Source organism: Coenobita brevimanus, chromosome 40 (assembly GCF_032717465.1).
Source record: "Coenobita brevimanus isolate Jiangsu-jjx chromosome 40, ASM3271746v2, whole genome shotgun sequence".
Lineage (NCBI taxonomy): Eukaryota > Metazoa > Arthropoda > Malacostraca > Decapoda > Coenobitidae > Coenobita > Coenobita brevimanus.
The window spans coordinates 7,034,368-7,048,084 of NC_136993.1; the positions used below are offsets into that span (position 1 = coordinate 7,034,368).

Below are 13,717 nucleotides of genomic sequence, written 5' to 3' on the forward strand. Positions count from 1 at the left end.
TTATTCGCCACAAGAACAGCTCATTTGTTGCTGAAATGTTTGTACAAAACAAGAAATATGGAAACTAAACACATTCAGTACACAAAATTTCTACTTGTAATAACAATATCATTATTATGAATGTTTTCCCTCTTCATAATGCTTATAATGTTTATTCCTGTATGGAGTTGTGCTTTTGCTCTGGGCGGTATAGCGCGTGCCAAAAGAGAGATAATGGGTGCAGCTGTGTGTGTTTAGGTACAAATCTCGTGGTCAAAAAACGATAAGGCCAGAGAATAGCACTCTGTGCTGGGTACGGAGGGACGAGGGATGGTGATGTAAGTAGTTGTAAGCACAATAAACAAGGAATATGAATATTTTTCCTGCAGATAAAAAATAAGAGGAAACTAACAGAATAAAAGAAAGAATGATGGAAATAAATTGAGGAAATGAAAAAAAAACAACTTTCCTTTTATGCTTGTAGGGTTGTGGGTTCTCGAGTGGGAAGAGCAAAGGAGCAGAGGGATGCTTATCTCTCTTCCCTTCCTTCCCAGGTCAAAGGCAAATGTTGATAAGAAGTCACTGTCTAAGAAACACTCTTTCTTTTCTTGGCTTTTCTTTTCTTTGGTTTCTTACACTAAAACTTAATCGGAGCAAAAGATGGACATTCGCTGATGACTGATTCGCGAGATGTACTGACCGGCTGAGTGGTTTGAAGGGTAGAGTAGGTCTGTGTCAACATCTCCCAGTTTTTCGTTCCCTTCTCGTAATTCTTCACAGTTTTTTACAGATCGTGCTGCGTCACTGGCACTGGCCATGCTACGGTAAAGAATCGTTCGATGTCGGCGGTCATTTAGGTGTTAAATAGACGAATATCATGTGAAAAAGGATTAACGTAATTTAAATTACTTTCTGAACAATGTTATGCTTCGAATTACCTGTAAATAAAGACAGTAATAAGACAGTCCTGAAACACTGCAGCATAATGGATGATTTTCGATATTGTAGCTCCCTATGTGTCAACAAGTGGAGGGTTAGTGCCCTTCCCTGTAAAACAAATAACTGAAAGTCAAATGGCCGCCCCTTACGGGATTATGGCGTCTGGCAATAGAGAGATAGATAGTTTCGATATATATGGCGAAATCGAAGCACAACAATCATCAGCAAGTACTTGCTCTTTTGTCAAAGCCATTATCACAGATAATGTAATACTGTATGGGCGATTCATGTTAATACTACGATGTTATCAGTATCCATATTTTGACATTCTGTGTAACCAAATACCATTAAGTGATCAATTGTGTTGTAGCGACTATGTTTGTGTGTGATGGAGTTTGTGACTCAGTCATCGTGGCAACCTCAACAAAGTATAATCAAGTGAGAACACATGAAAGGACATACTCCTGCGCTTACTTAATGTCCACCCCAGGATGGGACTGTACCTGGTCACTGATTTCCGTTCAGTGTGCAATATTTTTCATTTTTTCTTCTCCTGGACAGAACAGATTCGGTTATGTTTTTTTTTTTTTTTTGGCATCATGTTAGATTAGTTTATAAGTCAGGTTAATCTGTTAGGTTAGATTAGGTCAGGATAGCTTAAGTTTGTCTAGAGTAAAATAAAAAAGATGACAGAAAGTATGGAAGAATGTTCTTGGTAAAATCAAATTTGGTACTTAGTGCATAGATGTAAAAAAGAACAGAAATCTGCAACCAGGACAGGACATTGGTAGACGCACTTGCTATCTACCTAGCCATCACGGACTCCAGGATCGAAAGTGTGAAATTAGAAATTAATGGTGAAAAACAGGCAAGATGAATGATGGAGGTGGAGAAAAAGAGAAGAGGGAATGATAAGGGATATAGGTGAAAGAGAAAAGCAAATAATAAGCCTATGGAAGGAATGATATATTAAGAGGGAAAGAAAGTAAAAGGGGAAGAATAATTGGCAACTATATATCTTTCCATACTAAATGACCACTTGCAAGTAAACCTATGCTAAAAGGTATATCATTTATCTACACTGAAAATTTTCGTAGTATTAGCGCATATTGCCTTTAAAATATATTAAATTGCTATACAACTAGCATTGACCTAATATCCAGCACTTCCTGAACATTGCTATGCATCCATTAAACTGTAGAAAAAAAATTATTAAAAGCAATTTCTCAAAAACTTGGAACAAAGTGGACAGTCTTTGATGTTGTATATTCCTTATTTTCAGCAAAAATGATATTTAGTAATAATTAGCATGGGGCCTATGGAAGATTATTCCAAAGTTATTTTCACCCATTTTTGTTAAGTGAATCAAATTTAATATTTAATTAAACAATGTTGTGGTGTGATAATGGTTTTGTGAATCATGATATAAGAAATAGAATTCATGAACTAGGTTCTGGAGAAAGAGAAAAAAATATTAACGTTATTAAAAGGTAAAAGGTTAGTAACCCCTAACTGGCCGCCGATGTCGAATGACATTTTACCAAAGGATGGCTGGCAGCGTCGATGCAGCGCGACGCGACCCGCAAAAAACTGCGAACAGTTTACGATAGGGAATGGTCTGGGAGATGCTGGGAGATGCTGACACAAACCATTCAGCTGGGCAGCACACCTCGTGAAACAATTATGAGCGGATGTCCAGCTTTCGCTCCCCTCAAATATTAGTGTATGTGTAAGAAAGTAGGAAAGTCAAGAAAAGGAAGAAAGTGTGTTTCCCAGACAGTGACTGCATATAAATGTTTGCTTTTGACTTGGGAAGGAAGGGAGAGAGACAAGCATCCTGCACGCTCCCTCGCTCTCCCCACTCTACAACCCCCGACCCTACAGCGTAAAAGGCAAGTTTTTTTTTTTTTTTCATTTTATTTGTGTCATTATTTTCTATTGTACTGTTTTCCTCTTACTTTCATGCATCTGCAGAAATAATATTCATATTCCATATTTATTGTACCTACAGCTACAACTTACAACCTCACCAACCTTTTACCTCCCCTTCCCCAGCCCACCATGTTTATTTTTGGCCTTAACATTTTTGACCATAAGGGTTGTCACTACACAGCTTCACCCATTATCATTCTCCTCTCTTTCCTTCTCCTCTCTTTCCAAAACCACCCAGAATAAAAAAAAAAAAAAACAGGAATAAATATTATACACATTAAAAAGAAGGAAAACATTCAAAAATATGATTTTCTTTTTATAAGTACATATATTATGTACTGAATTTGTTCATCTAACATATTTCTTGTTTTGCACAAGCATTTCTGCAACATATGAAGTGTTCTTGTGGTGAATATTTGGATGTAAAACCTTCCCTTCCATTCACACTAGTTTCCTCATGTGAGGTGCTAATCTCGGGTCGTGTCTAATCTTGGGCACAACGGTTCAGCCTATGGACACACAGCAGCACCCATTGTCTTGAAACAGACTAAAAACAGCATCCTGCTTCTTCCTTTCCATGTGAATTATACCACCCATAGTAAAAACAAACAAACAGGAATAAACATTATAAGCTTAAAAAGAGGGAAAACATAATTATGATAGTGTAACCATACTTTATACTGTAATCATACTTTAATAATTTCTTAAACTTGCAATCTAAAGCCAAAACAATGTATGTACCGGTAAGTCTAGTAGTGTGTAAGTGTAACAGTATATGTATCTAGTAGTAAGTTCGTCATGCCTACGTGACCATTACTGCAAGTCTCAGAGAATTTTGAAATGTGATGACAATTTGCAGCCGGCTCCCCTCACGCCACTGCTGGGCAGTTGAAGGGCTGGCTTAGAACGGGTTAGACCTGTGTTTCTCTTCTCCCGTTTAACTCACGTTAAAACTGCATCAGGACTTTTGGAACACTCCTAATTGGATGTGAGGGGTGTAACAATAGTTTTATTTATAAGTACGAATATTACTTACTGAATTTGTTCACTATACATATTTCTTGTTTTGCACAGCATATCAGGAACATATAAGGTGTTCTTTTGGTGGATATATGGTTGTAAAATCTATCCTTCCCTTCACACTAATTCCCTCATGTAAGAGGTTAATTGCTGATTGTATCGAATTTTAGCCACTGTGGTTCAACCTGTACATACAAAGGAGGATCCTTGTTAGGTTAGAGTCTAAAAACACTCTCTCGCCTCTCTTTGGACACAAGCTAAACCACCCACACAACAGAAATAACACAATACTTAGAAAAAGACAATAAACATCAAAGAATGGTTTAAAAATTATAATTATTTTTGTATGAAACCTCCCATATTATGTACTGATTTAGTTCGTAATACACATGTCTAGCCATTTCAAACCATTTCAGCACCACTGAAATCGTTGGGGGGTGAAAATATGGATATTTCATAGTGAGATTTTTTTCACTCCTCTACTTAGTTGTCACCGGCGTGTATGCAGCCACTTTGCGATTTTTTTTTTCTTTTTGCGTTTCATTGCGAAGCACAGGATGGGTCTAGGAAGCTAAAAATTGAATTGTCAGGTGCGCCAGATGTTTCTCTTCAATTTGGTAAAGAAAAATAATCATTTTCCTAAGTTGGAAAAAATAGTGCTGGGGCCAGCCTAAGGGTCCCGACGAATTCCGTACCCACTACCATTGAGGGGTTAACATCTATAAAGCCTGACAGATGGGCTGGGCTGTATGCTTATCGTAATATTCCGCCCATACACCAAACATAAGCTTCCCAGGCTCGGGCATAACTACGAAAATTGTAAGTGCTGATATTTTGCACTTCCAACTAGCCTAAAAGTCGCAATAGGTCAACTGTGACACTTCATAGTAATTAAATCTATTTGGTCCTACATACAGATGGTTGAAATAAATATAACACAGTAGCTACAACACTACAAACTTCACTTGCACACACACTTGTAACAGTAATATCATAAATTTACACACACACACACACACACACACACACACACACACACACACACACACACACACACACACACACACACACACATATTCTCACCTTATCTTGTGCTGTCAGGTTAAGGTCACTTTAAGTACATACATATGTAAGTTTCACACTCACACCCACACAAACTCTCTCTCTCTCTCTCTCTCTCTCTCTCTCTCTCTCTCTCACCTAAGGCCATCGTCGTCCCAGGGTTTTCTCTGTACCAGCTCTCGGTTCAGCTCCTGTTTAACCTCAGCATGGCGACCTGAGAAGAAAGTCTGTCCCCTTACCAGGCCCTCCACCTCACCCAGAAGAGCGCGGGGACCAAAGTTGCCTCCTACAAGAACGTAATATACATCATAGTTAACACAGAACAGTTGTAATATCATGAACATTCGAGACTCATAATGGCGACCAACTGACTGGTTTGTGACCTAGCTCTTTCACATTTCCTTTATAATTCCCATTCAATTTCTTTTGTGGCCTCCCTCCATCTCTCCCCTACCTCACTCCAACTTTGACTTCGCTCTCTCCCCTCCCCTTTGAATTCGATGTCTCTCATGCACCCACCTTCAAATCCACATTCGTTTTCCTTTGTAATTCCTCTCTCACCAAGTCACCTTGTGACTACTTCGTCCCCTCCCACTGCCCCTTAAAATTTCCATCATTCTTCACAATATACCTGAAAACTGTCACTCTTGCCCTAAACTTACTCTAACCCAGCCTAAAATGTCCGTCTCTCCTTGAGGAAATCTAAGCTGTAACAATAAAATTAGAATATGATGTTAGTCACAAAGGAGTGCCGTTAAAATGACTTAGAGGTGTATAATACTTGGAAATTGCAGTAGCGTGAAATTTGCTAGGAATGAGTCTCCTCTGTTTCAGTAGGTTCTTCGCCCAAACTTCACCTAGATTTTCGTCCTTTTGCATCTTATTTCACGTAGCTTAAAGGCTAAAAAAGATGGCTGTACCTCCATTCCATCATATTTTAAGATTAATTTCCTGATATGGTGCCTACCTGTATTCAGGTTGAAGAGAGAGCAATTATAGGTCAAGTTAGAGTACAAGGAGTATAGTTAAATCGGCCATTCAGTCTCATCTGGCTTGGCCATTAACTAAGATGAATCAGTTTCGAGATCATTATCAGGTTAGAATGCATGCGCCATGGTGCGGAAAATATTTACCAGATACCCTCTTTAGGCAGAAAATGATCCATAGGTATACGAGATCCAGAATCGCAGGAAGTGCTCATGACCATCACGCCTGAAGCCTTCCAGGGATGCATGGGCTCGTGGAAAAAAACGTTGGTACCACTGTATACATGCCCAAGGGACTACTTCGAAGGCGACAGTGAGAACTAGGAGGTAAGGTAACTTATTTTCCTACAATATTCAAATTACTGGAACTTTAGCACCTCTTACATGGCGAGCGATGAGAAGGGTGGAGTGAACTGTATGAACGGAAGGCAATGATTGTGTGTGTGTGTGTGTGTGTGTGTGTGTGTGTGTGTGTGTGTGTGTGTGTGTGTGTGTGTGTGTGTGTGACAGAATGAGAAGGTGTGTATTGGATTCAAAAGCATGCAGAGATTGGAGGAGTGGACTTTCTGACCACAGCTTGGTGGTGATTAAAGTCAAGGTTCAACTGCTGAAGTGCAGTGGAGGAATAGAAGGAGGGAAGGACAGGAGAAAATAATCCAGACAAGGAGGGTAGAAATGTTCCAAAAGGAAAAAAAAAAAAGCTAGAATATAAGTGAGAAGTGGAGGAGCGATTAGGTAAATACGATTTGGAGCAGATGGGGGAGGTGGAAGGTGTTTCCAAAATATTCACAGAAGAAATCTGTGCAGCATGTGAGGCGGTGTGTGTGGTGAAGAGAAGACGAAAGGGGTTGCCAGGAACAGCATGGTGGAAACAAGAGGTGAAGCAAGCTGTGGAAATAAGAAGAAGCCATATAGTGAGGGTATGGGAACCAGAGGCACGGAGGAAGTAGAAAGACGGAAGTGAGAGTTACATGTACAAAGGAAGAGAGAGGTGAAAAGATTAGTAAGAGAAAGTAAGAAGAGAGTGAATGAGGAATTTGGAAGAAACTTGAATGTATAATGGACGGTGTAACAGAGTTAGACAGGGTGAAAAGGAAGTTAGCAGGGGAGTGAAAGATAAAAATGGTAAATTGATAACGGAGAAAGGAGAAAAAGTGAGCAGATGGAGAGAACACTCTAAGGCACTGCTAAACATAGAGAATGAAAGTAATGCAAGTATAAGTGGCCGGGGAATGACTGGGAGAAGTTGAGTGGTGAAAAGGGAGGAAGAGGTAAGTAGGATGGAAGTAGTGGAAGCAATGAAGAAAGTCAAAACGGAGAAAGCCTCAGAGATTGATGGAGTGTGCTGTGAAATAATGAAGCACGGAGTCGAGACAGTAGCAGAATGGATATGGAAGATGTTCAGATTTTCCTGAGAGGGAGGTAGAGTCCCAGAGGATTGGATGTCAGGGATAATTATTCCCCTACACAAAATGAGGAAGTGGAGAAGGCAGTAAAGGAGATAAAAACAGGGAAAGCTGCAGGTATGGATGGGGTGTGCTGTGGAATGCCTGAAGGGTGGTGGAGTGACTACTGTTGACTGGTTAGTAAGATTGTTGAATGTGTGCTTTGGGAAAGGTATGGTGCCAGTTGACTGGGCAAGTGCTTGTGTGGTACCGTTGTATCAAGGCAAGGGTGATAAGTATGAATGTACTAGCTTTAGGGGTATAAGTCTGTTGAGTGTTGTACATAAGGTTTATGGTAGAGAGTTAATTATGAGAGTTAGAAAGGGTACAGAGGGAGTGATTGGTGATGAGCAGTGTGGCTTTAGGAGAGGGAGAGGATGCGTGGATCAGGTGTTTGCTGTGAGACAAGTGTGTGAAAAGTATTTAGCGAAAGGCAAGGATGTGTTTTGGGCATTCACGGATTTAGAGAAAGCGTATGATAGAATTGATAGGGAGGCTTTGTGAACTCTTTTATGATTGTATAGACTTAATGGTAGGTTCCTAAAAGGGTTGAAAAGTTTTTATGTAAATAGTACAGCGTGTGTAAGAGTGGAAAATGATGTGAGTGATTGGTTTACCGTGAGAGTGGGGCTGCGACAGGGATGAGTGATGTCGCATTGGTTGTTTAATATTTATATGGATGGTGTTGTAAGCGAGGTGAATGCAAGAGTTTTAGGTGGAGGTCTGAGTCTGGTAAATGTTGATGGTGGAGAGTGGAATCTGAAGCAGCTGCTGTTTGCAGATGACATTGCACTGGTGGCTGATTCAGAGGAGAGATTGAGACAGTTGGTAGAGGAGTTTGGAAGGGTGTGTGAAAGGAGGAAATTGAAAGTAAATGAGAATAAGAGTAAAGTGATGATGTGTACGAGGTTGGTAGATGGTAGGGGGATGAATATAGTTTTGAATGGCGAGTTGCTTGAGGAGGTAGAGTGTTTTAAATATTTAGGGTCACGTGTTTCTGTGGATGGAAGAATAGATGCAGAAGTGAAGTTTAGAATGAATGAAGTAGGAAAGGTGCTGGGAGGAATGAAAAAAGTGTTTAGATGTCGTTCGCTTAGAATGGATGTAAAATGACGGCTGTATAAGGGTGTTGTGGTACCGACTGCGTTATATGGGGCTGAAACATGGAATATGGGTGTAGCAGAGAGGAAAAGTTTGAATGTAATGGAGATGAGGTTTCTGAGGAGTATGTGTGCAGTGACGCATATGGATCGAGTGCGAAATGATGAGGTGCGAAGGAGAACTGCAGTTGTTCGGGAGATGGCTGGTAGAGTTGAACAGAGAGTGTTGCGATGATTTGGGCATATGGAGAGAATGGATAATGATCGATTGGTGAAAAAGATAACTAGATATGATGTGAGAGGTGTAAGGCTGAGAGGAAGACCACGAATAGGATGGATGGGCAGTGTGAAGAGAGCGCTGGATGCGAGAGGGATGTCTGTTGAGCAAAGAAGAGTGGCTGTGCATGACAGAAATAAATGGAGAGAAATTGTGAATGAATAAATGATGACACAGCCCTGAGGGGATATTCTCCCGCATTTGGTCTGATCAGCTAGTCAGGTCAGGTGTGGGTAAGGGGATGGGTCTATTATGATGTGGCAGGGGTAAACCAGCTCTGCTGTCGGGCCCTGCTGCGGATGTTACTGATTGCACTGCACAGTTGACCTTTGTGCGGTGTGGTGCGGTGAAGTTCTGTCCCTTCTTCACTTTGGGGCTAAGATGTGAATGAATGTGTTTGAATGGATGAGTAAATGGGGAGTGTGTCGTTCTGTCTCGGCTATTTCCCTTTCCTTGGGGGAAGTAGCCTAGGTATATAGATAAATTGATAGATAGACAAAGGAAAAGGGGAAATAAGTGTGAGGAAATTAAAGGGGCATTTGTCTTCTTAAAGTAATAGGAAAAGTATGTGTGAGGGGATACTTTTTGACATAGTTAGTGTAGTAACAGAGGAATTAGTTGGAGAAATACAAAGGTGGTTTTAGGAAGGGAAGAGGTTGCGTAGATCAGATATTCATTCATAGGTTTTTAGTTGAAAAGATTCTATAGAAGGAAAGGAAGTTGTATGCAGCCTTTATGGTACTGGAGAAAGCATATGATAGAGTGGATTATAATCGAGGATGCTAAGACTGTATTTGAGTGAGGTGGATGGGGGTAGAGGGAGGTGGAGGCCGAGGATGAGATGAAGGGATGGATTGAAGAGGTATATAAGAGAAGGGGGTGTCAGCTGGAGGCTGGGCAGTGAAATGGCGGGGGACAGGGCGACATGAAGGCGATTTGTCTGTGGCCATCCCTTACGGGATTAAGATGTCTGGCAACAGATGGATAGAAATTCTTGCAGAGGATCGTACAGATGACTACACATAATTGGAACTGTGTCCCTGTATAATGGAGCTACAATTTCCAATGTTAATACATCACATTTCTGTGGTAATTTCAAGTAATATTTGACAACTCAGTTCATACTGGTCAGTGCCACCAACAGATATGGGATTATACCGAGGTTGTCAGGTGTACGAAATGCTAAACCTCTGCCGCATATTGATGCTGTCTTAGGTTCAGATGTTATCAACTGTGTATATCATGCAATCGAGCGCCGTGATCAAATTGCTATCTTGAGGACATGTTAGAAAATTATTACAGCTCGTACTGGTACAAGATATATATTACCCCTTCATGGACAGAGGTTAAGATAATATGTGCTTTGACCGTTTATAATTCGGAGGCTATTTTATCCTCTCTGTTGATAATAAGTTTACAGCGCAAGTTAATTGGAGTAGGCCTGCATGCCTATATGCAAGCATCAAGTTTACCACGTTCAGGAAAAGATGGTTGCTAGACTATTGCCACAAACTAGTACAGTATTATTCCCTTTCCTACAGATATACTCATTAAAACACTAGAATTACTAGCTCTGGGCACAAAATTACCATCTCTTGACTATTAATATAGGTCCTCCTCATCAAACTCAAGTGACATATGATCCTAGTGGTTATGTGCCAGTTTTTATTTCAGTTAACCAATCAATTCATCAACCATCAAACTCAGCAGGAAACGGAGACTTACGTTACCATGTTCAGTAACAGGAGTTATGTGTGTGTGTGTGTGTGTGTGTGTGTGTGTGTGTGTGTGTGTGTGTGTTTAACTGACTCAGACTGTCGTTCATGAGGTTTAACTTATTCTTAAGTACCAAGATAAACGTTCCTTAAACACACTGCCTTCCCTCATAAACATTAGCGCATCTAGTGCATCAGATTAGGGGTAATGCTAACACAGATCATTGTTGCCAACCTCAAAAATTTCTTCACCCTACACAGCCACTGAAAACGCCCTACATTTGCCTTCATTGCCCTAGGGCTCAGGATGAAAATATTACTCTACAAGTTTATATATATATATATATATATATATATGTGTGTGTGTGTGTGTGTGTGTGTGCCCGACTCTGGGCATAGGATTCACAGCCTGCTATCAAGGCCCAGCAGTCCTCCAACATACCATACACCTCTACATGTCACCACTTCGGCGCTAACACACACCGTCTATATTGAATACATGCTAGGGCTGTCTCATACAGGACTGGTATATTGGTATTAGCGGGGGTATTTTTTACCACATGTCGGCGGGTCTTCTGGTAGATCAGTAAAGTCTGATTTAATGAAATTCAAATCCTTAAACTGTTCCCGGCCCCAGCCGGGATTTGAACCTGGGTCCGTTAGGACTGCAAGCCACCTCTCTACCGATTGAGCCACCGCATACAGCTGTTATAGTTTCTGTTGTATAGTGCAGGACTAGACCTACACCTTATCTTCCTGTAAAAATAATTTCAAATTGTAATCAGTGTGTGCACTGTGTGAGCACCTTGTCATGGCTACCCCCGTCTTGGGGAAGTCAGCAAGGTATATGTATATGTATGTGATCATATCCTGTCCTATTCCTATTCACATTACAGTCACACCAGCGGTCCAGCAGTTGATGCGCAGTCAGCTTCCAGATTCACTTATTAGTTATCATTTAATCAGTTTTTCCAGAGGGTAATAGAGAATATTAAAAACTACGACATTTGTTGAACATATTTCCTTTCCACATACATAATTTATCTTTTGCTGCAAAGTAAATATAACTCATACCAAACATTCAAGATCGCCCTACACGTTGCTCTGTTTCTGTAAAATCGTCCTACGGCCCTACAATCCATGATATGATGCTTAATCACCCTATGGTTGGCAACACTGACACAGATTCACATATTTATGCAGAAAAGGTAAATAAGCAGATTTTCCTAGAGTGCATAGCTGATAAAAATATAGTTTAGATAGAAACTACAGAAATTCAAAATTCAGTGTTCTGGAATGATAGATTCTGTAGGGAACTTTTACCTCAGTGTTTCTTTAAGGTTTAGAACTTCACAGAGCTTGTCCTCTGAGAGACTGAACGATGAAAAAGATTGAGAATTCTATGCACTTGAAGCCTGCCAACCTTCTTAATGCCTTGTGGTACTGTATGCTTTTCACCTTACATTGCGCTGATATTCGTCCTTTCGCTATTTATTTAATGTAGCTTAGTGGCAGAAAAAGACAACAATATGTCTCTACATCATTTACATAGCAGTTCTTCGTGACTAGTGCCAAATTCTAGTTCTAATCCTCTGATACAACTTAGCATTTAACCCGCGGCGTCCCGTCAACGTTCTTTAACATCCACACGTTTTGTCACTCCCAATCCCGTCGATGTACATAAACGTGAATCAATTGCAAGGTCCCTAATTTGCACAATTTTCAATTTTCGCGAGTGATTTTTGGTACGTATACACGTGACACCTTCCTCTACAAGATGCCAGGCAGGGACAATGCCTTACCCAGCATGACCTCCTCCCCCCCCTGCATGCCATTGTCTCAGCAATTCACCTGTTATCAGTGACCTGGCCAGTAAAGCCATGTCATGCCACAGTACGAAATTCAGGGCCAGAGTGATTCCCCAGTCAATGACAATGTGGAGGACAAAGCTTACGTAGCATTAGAGGAAGAAACAGTCAGAAATGATGATCAGGTAATGTGGCAAAAAAAGGTCAGGTATGGTGATGAGTTAGTGAGTGAAACAATGCTTATAATGCCTATATTACTGCTTGAAAACCAATATACTCTCGTACTACATATAAATTCGTACCAAGTTAATAATTAAATACCGTTTATGAGTGGTGTGAAATAGTTATGCTCCCATAGAATTCGTTTTCTTTGGTGCCAGCCTGTTAGAAAACCTAATAAGGTAAGGAGGTACTCCTACCTGTATCAAGTATTTTAAACCTCAGGTGAGCTATTTCTTTATGAATTTTCAATGTTTCTCACTGAAACCGGAGGTTTGAGCCAAAAAAAATTTTTTCCAAAAATGGTCGGGATTGTGGGGACTCAGTGGTGGAAAAGTGGTCGGGATGGGGCGGGGGAAAGACGAAGGAATGGCATTTTTTGGCCAAGTTGCAGTAAAAAGTGCATAGTAACAAATTGGATGTCACCTATCGACACAGATCTCATTGTTCCGTTCCGCTTATGGCGGACACCGTATGCGGTGTTAGTTATGGACATTTTTCATTCCTAAGCTTTCGCTGTCATCCATTACATCCACATCCAAGGTCTGTGCACCAAGATATAAATTAGGGGATGTGACAGCTGGGAGAATGCCTTATCAAAGTCAAATGTCTAATAATCTTCACAGAATAACAAAGCGATTTACACAATCAACTGTTTTTACGTCAGCTTGGCTTATAATTGCCATCTCTTTATCAGGAAGTCTAAACTGCAACAAAAGACTGACACTAGGATACAAGTATGGTGCTAGTCAGGAAAATGTGCTGTGGAAAGGATATGAGGCCACAGCAGTGTCTTCTGTCCGTCGTGTCTCATGAGAAACAAGTTGAAAAAATGGACAAAAATCTGCACAAAGTTAAAATAAATACACTAGTGTGGATGGGATATGAAAAAAATAAGCAACAGTGGACTGACTTGCAAACTTCCCGGTGTGGTCTGATGGATCCCACACGGACCCCTCCTGCGTATCCACCCAATACCTGCAACACACATACACATATGCAATAGTACTTTCAACACACTTACACATGCAGTAGTACCTACAACATACTTACACATGCAATAGTACCTGCATCACACACCACATGCACACACGCAATCGTACTTGCAACACACAACTGTACCAGCAATACTCATACATACATACCCATATATACAGTCTTACCTGCAGCAAGCGTGCGTGAACACACACACACACACACACACACACACACACAGTACCTGTAACACGTATATA

At 40.6% G+C, this 13,717-nt stretch overlaps 1 protein-coding gene across 1 annotated transcript in view; it reads right to left on the minus strand.

Moving 5' to 3' along the window:
- LOC145397269 (chondroitinase-AC-like) overlaps positions 1 to 13,717 on the minus strand; it is a 147,750-nt gene that overhangs the window by 60,644 nt on the left and 73,389 nt on the right. Inside the window, exons 6-7 of the mRNA XM_080270467.1 lie at positions 13,396 to 13,460; positions 5,071 to 5,218 (exon numbers count right to left, since the gene is read on the minus strand). Coding sequence (XP_080126593.1) covers positions 5,071 to 5,218; positions 13,396 to 13,460 — 213 coding nt within the window. The remainder of the gene's footprint in view (positions 1 to 5,070; positions 5,219 to 13,395; positions 13,461 to 13,717) is intronic.